Source organism: Scylla paramamosain, chromosome 32, assembly GCF_035594125.1.
Source record: "Scylla paramamosain isolate STU-SP2022 chromosome 32, ASM3559412v1, whole genome shotgun sequence".
NCBI classification, from domain to species: domain Eukaryota; kingdom Metazoa; phylum Arthropoda; class Malacostraca; order Decapoda; family Portunidae; genus Scylla; species Scylla paramamosain.
The window spans coordinates 2,304,846-2,316,254 of NC_087182.1; the positions used below are offsets into that span (position 1 = coordinate 2,304,846).

An 11,409-nucleotide genomic window follows, 5' to 3' on the forward strand; every position below is an offset into this window, starting at 1 on the left:
AGAGAGAGAGAGAGAGAGAGAGAGAGAGAGAGAGAGAGAACAATAAATTTTGGAAAACCATAGGGAAAGACCTGTAAAGAAAAATCCAGATAAAAAAAAAAGAATACAACCAAAAATAAGATAAAAAGAAAGAAAGAAAGAGAAGACAGAACACGGAAAACTTCAAATAAAAAAATAATAGAAAAAAAACAACATTAACAAAATAAATTAGAAAAAATGAGACGAAAACTAATAGTGAGAAATTATAAGACAAAAAGTACAAAACAAGAAGTAACGACCTTCACTTCTTGCTACACCGCTGAGAGAGAGAGAGAGAGAGAGAGAGAGAGAGAGAGAGAGAGAGAGAGAGAGAGAGAGGCATTAAGACGCTGTACTTCATGAGTCTTTGCACTCCACCCCAGTCACGCCCTTGTCTCATAACCCAACACTCGGCAGAGAAGCACACACACACACACACACACACACACATACGACTTAATTTAACGGTACTAAAATTGATCCCTAAGTAACGAGGAAAAACTGAATTGTGATGTTTATACTTTTTTCCCCTTTCTTTTTTTCCGTTCTTACATGTGAAGCTTATAACCCAAATGCACTTGAGGAGAAGAAAGCGTGTACGGTATAAACGGTGCTAAAATTCACGATCTAGAGGAATGAGGGAAGTAAGACAAGCGTTTATGTGACTTTTCTCCTTCTTATATGTGTAGCGTTAGGGCAATCCACAGGCGAGCAATGTGTTGCAACATTTATTGTAGCGTTCCAACCTGTGGGTCCAGGATAAATCAGCCCGATACCAAATCATGGTAAAATCATATGAGCGTAGAAACACTAAAAATACAAAAATAATCACTACATAACATGATCAGACCTTGAATAGTTCCCATGTACCTCATAGTATAATAAGTACAGAAATCACAAAAATATCTCTGCAGTTCACAATATGATAAACCTCCCAAACAATGGATAAATACCCTGTGTGACTCACATCATTATAAAGCTCAGAAAATCCTCATACATATCACTGTAAATCATAGCATGACAAAAATCACACAAATACACAATAACCATAACACTCACAACATTGCCAGCGTCAGTTGTGTTGAAAATACTATGGCGTGGAATCCCCAACAGCCGGATACGTCACTGGTGCTTTGATAATTGATAGGTAATCCACTGACGTCTCACTTTCATAACCCTACAAACCACAGACATGTCAATATCTCATTCCCTGATCATATGATTAGTATAATTTAATAAACACAATCATAGGCACTAATAACCCATGATTGATAACAAGTGGTACAGAAATAATGTTGAGCACATGAAGCAAATTGTAACTACTATGAAGATAACCCTGAACAATAATCATGTAAAGGTTATAACACTTACAGTCTATAGAACAGGAGGGGCGACCTTATTCCCGAGTCCTACGAGGGAGACCCGTAGCTAGCAAACCGTCTCCACTTGTCTCACTCTCCTGACTGTCAGTGTCTATATCAGGCCGCGCGGGCCTCCACAACAACCGTGTGCCACTCCGCATAAACTATACTCTTTAACAAATCCATTGTAGTCTACTTATACAGTATTTTTATCACATCAAATATCAAATACACAATTTACGGACAAATACATACATAGTTGGTGTAAACTCGTTCAGCATACAATAAGAAGTATATTAAGAGAAATAAAACAAATAATATTGGAACCATACCACTGACGGGTAGCACGAACGTAAAATAAACTTAACTTAACATGCGCATAATCATGTTACACTCCCCACCCCAAGAAAAAGAATTAAAATTATTGTTCTTCGATCGGAAGTATCAACACAAGTTTGTGGACAGATCTGTTAACCTTTATATCTTGATGACCCTTATACATGCTATTTCCGCTTTGTAACTTGTATCTAATTTGTACATCTCTAACCTTACCATCAGAACTCGGTAAAACTTGACACACTTCAGCAAGTTTCCAATGCCCTTTCAAATTATTACTATCCTGCACCAAAACAATATCTCCCACTCGGAGATTTCTTTTCTCACAATGCCATTTTTGTTGTACAATTAATGTTGAAAAATAATGCATCATCCATTTCTTCCAGAAGGATTTTACAATTGCATTGATGAACCTTTGGCGAGTCCTTGTGTTTGTACTGCTGTCAAATACACCTTCTGGTGTGTGTACACTTGCACGCCCTAGTATTAGATCATTTGGACAAAGATAAGATCCCTTAGTACAGTCTGAACCATTTTTCATACCTATTGGTCTCTCGTTCAACATATTTGCAATCTCAAACATTGCTGATTGTAATTCACCAAATGTCAATGTACTGTCACCTATTACTCTGGTCATAACTCTCTTCACCAATTTTACCATAGCTTCTGAGCACCCATTCTCCCATGGAGCATCAGCAGATTTTGTAAATTTCCACTCCATACCGCCTTCTCGGCTAAATTGTGATAATTTTTCCTGGTCTTGAGTCAAGAAACAAACTTCTTTACTTGCCAATTTGAGTTGTGAACCATGGTCGGAATACATTGAGTGAGGGAAGCCTCTGATGGCTGTAAACCTACGAAGAGTAGTGATGAGACTGTCAGTATCATACCCTTCTACTAAGTCAACATATGATGCTCTTGTGCTGAGACAATTTACTACAACACCATACACCTTTTTTTTACATCTTCCTTTGACTGTATCCTTAATCATTAATGGGCCAAATAGATCAAGAGCAGAATGGTAAAAGGGAGGTGAAGGTTTCAACCTTTCTTCTGGTACTGGTCCCATGCTTTGTCCAATCACTTGTTTTTCTAAACGTCTGCATGTCACGCAGCGAGATTTAACTGATTTGATTAACTTTCTAGCTTGAGGAATCCAAAATTTAGCCTGTAGTTTACATAGAGTAGATTCAATCCCTCCATGGTCTTTATCATGAATATCCTTAATGCACACCTCTGTGAGTCTATGTTTAGTGGGAAGTAGAATGAAAGCTTCATTATTGTAATTATTCTTCAGCCATGCAGCAATTCTTGATCCTACATATATTATTCCATCCTTACAAAATGGACCTAACCGCTTGAACCTTTTTTCCCAGTTGTCTGTTAAAGAAATCTGGGCTCTTTTGATCCATAATATTTCTGCTTGTTTAAGTTGATCTACTGTTGGTGATGCCAGGATTCCCTTGAAAGAACGCGCATGAAGGGCATTCAAAACTCTTGCAGTGACTCCTATAATTTTGCGGTATGAATTAAATCTGTCTATGTCAAACATATTGCAGTCATTAATATGCCAGTTGTTTACTTCAGCTGTGTTAATGATGGACTTTATCTCTGGTGTTGGAGAGATTGACTTCATGGGCCATTGAGAAAATGGTAATTCTAAGAAAGTGGGTCCACACTGCCAGCATGACGTTGGACCCATATCAACAAATTTACTTGAACGGGTCATTAGGTCAGCTATGTTTACTTCAGTCGAGATCCAGTGCCATTCATTACTCAAGGAGCTTTCTTTTATTTCTACAATTCTATTTGCAACATAAGTTCCAGCCTTAATATTGTGTTTTGTTATTTGTGAAAGCACAATCTCAGAGTCAGTAAAGTGGTGAACATGATCAAATCTGATGTTAGTTTCGTTCATTATTGTATTGCGGAGGCGAACACTAAGAACTGCACTGGACAACTCCAGTCTGGGAATAGTCTGTGTCTTAATTGGTGCGAGTCTGCTTTTGGCTGCAAGTAGCTTTGATTGATACTTATCTTTCCCAACACGCCAACGTGCATAAGCACACGCAGAATATGCTAGGGTGCTCGCATCATTAAACAGTATCAGGGTTGGTTCAACTAATTCAGCATTACAAATGCATCTAGGCAATTTAATAGTTCCCAATTCATGCATATCATGACAGAATTTGTACCATTTCCCTATAAATTCCTCAGGTAAAGGATCATCCCAGTCTAATTTCCGTCCATTCTCATCAATGTACTCAATGATTTGTCTCATCAACAGTTTACCACGTAAAGTCACTGGTGTAACAAACCCCATGGGATCAAATATTGTTGATATGTAACTAAGAGCCTTTCTTTTAGTTAGTGGATTTTGTGGTTCATCGGAATTACTCTTAACTTCAACACTGCAAGTCTGTTTACACGTACTTTTCATTTTCATCTTGAAACTTATTTCATCTTCTACAGGGTTCCATACTAATCCCAGAACCTTTTCTCCTGGTATACCTGACAAGTCCACATCATTTCCAACTTGGGTCTTCCCACTTATGATCCACTCCTTCATGTGAAAGTTTCCACGGTTCAGAATAAGCTCAACATCCTTTATGATCTGACTAGCCTTCTCTGTATCATTCATGCTATGTATGATATCATCCATGTAACTATCTTGCACAATTACGTTGGCTGCTTCAGGGAATTCCTCCTTGCATTTCTCAGCTGTTTGTCTCATAGCAAGTATAGCAATAGCCGGACTACAAATGTCTCCAAAGGGAACTGCTGTGAGGGCATAGTGGTCTGGGGCCCGATCCTCAAAGTCTCGCCAAAGAAACCTGTGTACGTGACTGTCAAATTCAGATAACCTGATGCTATTAAACATCTTGGCTATATCTCCAACAAATGCTATGGAACCTTCTCTGAATCTAAGTAAAAGACCAAAAAGACTGTTCATTACATTGGGACCCTTAGCCCAATAATTATTCAGCACATGACCATTATATGAGGCAGAAGCATTAAATACAATGCGAGTAGGGGTGGAAGCTGAACTTTGTTTCAACACCTCATGATGAGACAAATAGTGCACTGGACCTTTGTACCAATTTAACTCCTCCCTATTTAGTTTTCTAGCAACACCTCTCTTTAACATGTCATCAATTTGTACCTTGTAATTTTCTGTTGACCTACTGCCCAACTTCTTCAGTCGCTTTTCCGTACCTTTAAGTTTCATTAGTGCTACCCCAAAATTATTCGGCAAATGATGTGGATCTTTAATCCAAGGGTAATGTACAGTCCAGGTCTTCTCTTTCTCCTGATATTCAAGTCCACTGAGAATCAATTTCATTTCTTCTTCTTCCTTTACAGTTATGTGCGTCTCTCTATTGCAGTCTTTACAGTTAATGCAATTGGTACATTTGGGTCTACAATTTGTGCCTAGGTGATCCATTGCAAACAAATTATCTATATCCTCCTTAAAAGTTCTACAGATCTCCCCTTGAATTTCAAAAGTGTTAGATGTTAAGGACATGTGGTTTACTTGAGCCACATAGTGCTCTGTATATTCATTTTTGAGTTCTGGGTGCGATCCTCTGACACAATAGCCGAAGGGACCTTTCATGAGTTGCAATTTCCCTACAGTTTTAACAGTTGTAGGAATGATGTCACAACTGTCAGCACCAATCAAAAGATCAACTCTCCCATGAGGACGGAAAATATGCATTGACTGAGAAACTCCTAACTGAGAAAGAATTATGTCCATAGGGACTGGATTAACTTCTGAAGTGATTTCATCCATTCCTACACATTGTATTAAATATTGTTTACCTGTCTCATCTACAAGAGGCATTTTATACATTTTAGTGAATACAGTATCACTTACATTTCCAACTGTTGTCATAGTGATGTTATATGGTGTGCCACATAATCCTAAGTCCCGTGCTTTGCGATGAGTCACCAAGCTACTTGTACTGCCGGGATCAAAAAGAGTTACTAATGAGTCATCTTTACAGTTAACTTGACCAATCATCAGCAAAGTACAACCATCTGACTTGTTGGTGTGAATATTAATATCATTTTGATAAAGCAAATAGTGAAGTCTCGGATGATGTGGCTTACCACAAACATTACCATTTCCTAACTTCATGTAGCAACTGCGTTTTTCCTGACAATCCTTAGAACTGTGTCCCATTGCCAAACAGTGAAAACAAACATGGTTCTTCCGTAAAACCTCCATCTTGTTTGAGGGTTCCAAATTATGAAATGTGTTACAGCGACTGATAGTGTGCGAATCAGAATTGTGATACCAACAAAAGTTGGGGTTTCCGTAGTTTTGTCTATGACGTCCAACCTGTGAACCCCCACTAGATAGTGTTTGAGTGAACTTCTGCATTATACTTTCCATGTTAGCCTGATGTTCTGCTTGTTGAAGTTGCAACTTTTGCAATGTTCTCATAATTTGACTGTCATCCTCTTTTACCTCTACACTATGAACAGTAGCCTTGGAATTATGTGACCTCTTACGAACATCTTTGTCTATATAATCAAGGACATTCTTTTCTTCCTTCAAATACTTTAACAACTCAGGAAAAGCATTTACTTTATTTGACAGATTTTGGTAGATCTTAGTCCACTCTCTTTTTTGTTGGGGTGGAAGTATTTTCTCAATTAAGCTTATCACAATTACAGTGGACATCTGTACTTCTAAATTATTTTTACTCATGTCAGTCCAGTACTTTTCTATGACTTCCACGGTTTCTACAAATTTACCAGTATTGCCTTCAGCAATTGGCTTTAATTCTTGCAGTTGGTTGATAACAGTATCTGTCAATCTAACTGGATCAGCATACCTTTGGTCAAGACGACGGAACATTTCCTTGTAATCATCATCTACTCCATGTACTACACTTAGCGCTTCACCTGATAAGCACTGTTTTAAGGCAAAGGCATTTTCCCCATAATTGACAGTCATTATTTTATCATAGTTGCTGCGAAATGTCTGGTATTGGCGTATGTCACCTTCAAATTTAGGAGGTTCTATTGGCTTCACCTTAACCTTAGTTGCACTATCTGTTAAGGCTGTCTCCTTTTCCTTTTTACATAGCTGTAATAAAGTCTCACAAGCACCTGTCTTCAACAATTCTGCCTGAACTATATACTGTTCTTCATTCTTAAGTTTTCCATTAAAGTCCTCCTCCTCTTGATCACTCTCACATAATGCGTCCATCACATCCTCGTGTCGTCTCTCGAGTTCCCGAAAAGCGTCCTTTACTTCCTCATAATAATCCTCAATAATGCTAGATGGCTTACCCTGCTTCACTTGCTCAGAGAGTAGGTTACACTTCCTAGTTAGCTTTCCACGGGCTGTCCCTCGTAGTCTCCGTCGGCGCTCAAGGTCCTCCGTCTTGGGCATGGTTGTGGTTGTTGTTGGAATGTAGCGTTAGGGCAATCCACAGGCGAGCAATGTGTTGCAACATTTATTGTAGCGTTCCAACCTGTGGGTCCAGGATAAATCAGCCCGATACCAAATCATGGTAAAATCATATGAGCGTAGAAACACTAAAAATACAAAAATAATCACTACATAACATGATCAGACCTTGAATAGTTCCCATGTACCTCATAGTATAATAAGTACAGAAATCACAAAAATATCTCTGCAGTTCACAATATGATAAACCTCCCAAACAATGGATAAATACCCTGTGTGACTCACATCATTATAAAGCTCAGAAAATCCTCATACATATCACTGTAAATCATAGCATGACAAAAATCACACAAATACACAATAACCATAACACTCACAACATTGCCAGCGTCAGTTGTGTTGAAAATACTATGGCGTGGAATCCCCAACAGCCGGATACGTCACTGGTGCTTTGATAATTGATAGGTAATCCACTGACGTCTCACTTTCATAACCCTACAAACCACAGACATGTCAATATCTCATTCCCTGATCATATGATTAGTATAATTTAATAAACACAATCATAGGCACTAATAACCCATGATTGATAACAAGTGGTACAGAAATAATGTTGAGCACATGAAGCAAATTGTAACTACTATGAAGATAACCCTGAACAATAATCATGTAAAGGTTATAACACTTACAGTCTATAGAACAGGAGGGGCGACCTTATTCCCGAGTCCTACGAGGGAGACCCGTAGCTAGCAAACCGTCTCCACTTGTCTCACTCTCCTGACTGTCAGTGTCTATATCAGGCCGCGCGGGCCTCCACAACAACCGTGTGCCACTCCGCATAAACTATACTCTTTAACAAATCCATTGTAGTCTACTTATACAGTATTTTTATCACATCAAATATCAAATACACAATTTACGGACAAATACATACATAGTTGGTGTAAACTCGTTCAGCATACAATAAGAAGTATATTAAGAGAAATAAAACAAATAATATTGGAACCATACCACTGACGGGTAGCACGAACGTAAAATAAACTTAACTTAACATGCGCATAATCATGTTACAATATGTCAGGGAGAATGAACAAGAGAACAAAAAGAAAAATAATGATAAAAAAAAAACACTTACAATGCTACTAAGGAAGAAAGGAATAAATAGTAAAGAAAAAGGACAAGAGTAAGTAAAAGGAAGTAGGTGAAAAGGTAAATCAAAGAACGAAATAATGAAAGAGCTACACATGAACAATGAATGAACGAGGTGGACGAATAAATGATACGAAACGATAAGAATGAGTAAAGAAATCTAATAAAAAAGTAAATCAGAGTAAGGCTCACAGCTCTTATCCACACACACACACACACACACACACACACACACACGGGATACAGCAGGACGTTGTTATTAGTACTAGTTAAGGTTCAATTCTCATCCTCCTCCTCCTGCCGCAGACTTCTTTCCTATACCCTTCGTTTGCCCCCTTCACCACCACCACCATCACCACCACCACCCCCACCACTACCACCGCCATCGCCGTCATTATCCACTTGCAATCTTCGTAACTCAAGTTCTCAGCCTGTATCTTGAAACGCTTTGTGTCAGTTCCACAGCCACCCTTTTTCGTTTGCCAGCTAACAAAATTACTTTAGGTTTGTTTAGGCCATTACCAATATGGGGAGCGTTTTGGTTAGGGAGCTTCGAAAAGACTGTGGAACTGGTTTTTTGTTCTTCCACCAGGACTGTTTTCAAAGGTTATATAAGTGATTAGTCGTGTTTTTTTTTTTTTTGCTTTTTTTTCCTCCTCGATGCTGAATTCTTGTTAACCTGTTACTAGAATCCCAAAAACAGCCTTGGAAACTCCGATGACTTTCATTATATATATATATATATATATATATATATATATATATATATATATATATATATATATATATATATATATATATATATATATATATATATATATATATATATATATATATATATATATATATTATTGATTTATTACCATGAAGAGGTGTTTGAAAGTTCTGATGAAGTTCAACTAAACCATTACTGGAATTATAGAAACACCTTTGAACACAACAATAACAGCAACAACAATGGCAATAATAATAATAATAATAATAATAATAATAATAATAATAATAATAATAATAATAATAATATAATAATAATAATAATAATAATAATAATAATAATAATAATAATAACAACAACAACAACAACAACAACAACAACAACAACAACAACAACAACAACAACAACAACAACAACAACAACAACAACTACTACTACTACTACTACTACTATTACTACTACTACTACTACTACTTTTACTACCACAACTACTACTACTACTACTACTACTTCTGCTGCTGCTGCTGCTGCTGCTGCTGCTGCTGCTGGAGTCAATAGCAGTGCACCTGTCAGCACACCACAGCGCCACAAAGTCTTCCCGCTAAGCAGCAAGTTATGTACGCAGGAGTCATTCATCACCCAATTCTGGCTGCTTAAAGTGACGACCAACTCTCGGCAGCTACCACAGTACTGTCACCACCACCACCACCAGCGCCGCCACCACTAAAAGCGCCACTACCACCGCCACCTCTACCACCACCACCTCTACCACCACCACCACTACCAGCGCCACTATTACTGCCACCATCACCACCACCATCACCAACACTATTACAGTCATGATAATTACTGTTGTTACTACTACTGCCTCCACTGTTACATCTATCACAATCCACTGCCACCTATGCTACTACTACTACTGCTGCTACTACTACTACTACTACTACTACTACTACTACTACTACTACCACTACTACTAATTATTACTACTTCTACTGCTACAACAGCATCAACAATAACAACAACATCAACAACAATCACTACTACTACTACTACTACTACTACTACTACTACTACTACTACTACTACTACTAGTGCTACTGCTGCTGCTGGTTCTGCTCCGGGTAAGAGAGGACGTTTAAAGAAAATGAAAACCTGGAATCTCTCTCTCTCTCTCTCTCTCTCTCTCTCTCTCTCTCTCTCTCTCTCTCTCTCTCTCTCCTCTCTCTCTCTCTCTCTCTCTCTCTCTCTTATAAACGCACACAATGACCACCACTACCACTACCACGACCCTAAAAAGCGTATCAGAGGCCGGTTGTACGACCTCTCTCTCTCTCTCTCTCTCTCTCTCTCTCTCTCTCTCTCTCTCTCTCTCTCTCTCTCTCTCTCTCTCTCTCTCTCTCTCTCTCTCTCTCTCTCTCTTATGAAATTGGTGACGATGCACGGCGGGGCGGGCGCGGGTGTCTCCTTTTTTGTGCACCAGGAGGAGGAGGAGGAGGAGGAATAGGAGGAGGACCGGATGGCAAAAGTAGGATGTGGGTGTCGGAAAATAAGAGCAGCGGGCGTGGCATGGGCGTGGAACTAGGATTTGGTTCGATACTCGTGGTCTGGGCGGCGGCGGGCGGGAGGCGACAGGTGTGAGGTGGGGGTTAGGAAGGTAGAGGATATAACAGCCGGACAGATGTTGTGTCTGGGCAGGTGCGCGGGGACTCTCGGGATGGTGTGGCTGGTTGGGGACCTTTATTACTACTGGCGGTATCAGGAATATACTCAGGGATTTACGTTCATGCCTAAGTTAAGGACTTTTAAGTTTCCCTGGGGCTTCTTTTCCTTAAGTTCTGGTTTCTTACGCTGGGGCTAAGTTGCGAGACCAGGGGCTGAGGTACAAGACTAGGGGCTACGTTTAGGGGGCTAAGGTAAGGGTTAAGTTAAGTTTTCATTGGCTCTTCTGTAAATTAAGTTCTAGTTGGTGTCTTACTCTGGGAATAAGTTAAGAACAAGATCAGGGGCCGATTTACGAGACCAGGGCTAATTTCAAGGGTTAATTTAAGTTTGCCTGGGTGTTCAGTCAGTTTTATTCCCGTGGGTCTTCTGTAGGCTACATTTTTTTTTTTTTTTGCTCTGAAGTTAAGCTATGAAACGAGGGGCTATGTAAGGGATTTTGTTACGTCTCTTTGGGTATAGTTTAGGCTAAATTCTATGATTAATTTACAAGATCAGGGGTTAAGTTTTCCTGGGTCTTCCGTAAGTCAAATTCTGGTCTCTTTTCTGGGACTTAGTTAGAAGATCACTAACTGAGTTCACGGGGTAAGTTAAGTTTTCCTAGAGCGTTCGTAGATTGTTAAGTTCTATTCTGTTACTCTGTTTCTCGTTCTCACGTTGTCATTTTCAGGGTAACACAGGGA

General features: G+C 39.1%; 1 protein-coding gene across 4 annotated transcripts; it reads right to left on the reverse strand.

Moving 5' to 3' along the window:
• Positions 1-733: 733 nt before the first annotated feature.
• LOC135089015 (uncharacterized) lies at positions 734-8,220 on the reverse strand. 4 transcript variants are annotated; one of them, XM_063984152.1, is made up of 3 exons: positions 7,830-8,220; positions 7,518-7,635; positions 734-7,204 (listed from the first exon to the last, which is right to left on the reverse strand). In XM_063984152.1, exon 3 carries the CDS (start codon positions 7,120-7,122, stop codon positions 1,801-1,803), a length of 5,322 nt encoding a protein of 1,773 aa, XP_063840222.1. In that variant the 5' UTR covers positions 7,123-7,204; positions 7,518-7,635; positions 7,830-8,220; the 3' UTR covers positions 734-1,800. The 4 variants fall into 4 exon arrangements, 2 of the variants coding, with proteins under 2 accessions (XP_063840222.1, XP_063840221.1); XR_010261363.1 differs by having other exon boundaries at positions 734-1,195; positions 7,020-8,220; XR_010261362.1 differs by having other exon boundaries at positions 734-1,195; positions 1,390-8,220.
• Between the last annotated feature and the right edge of the window lie 3,189 nt (positions 8,221-11,409).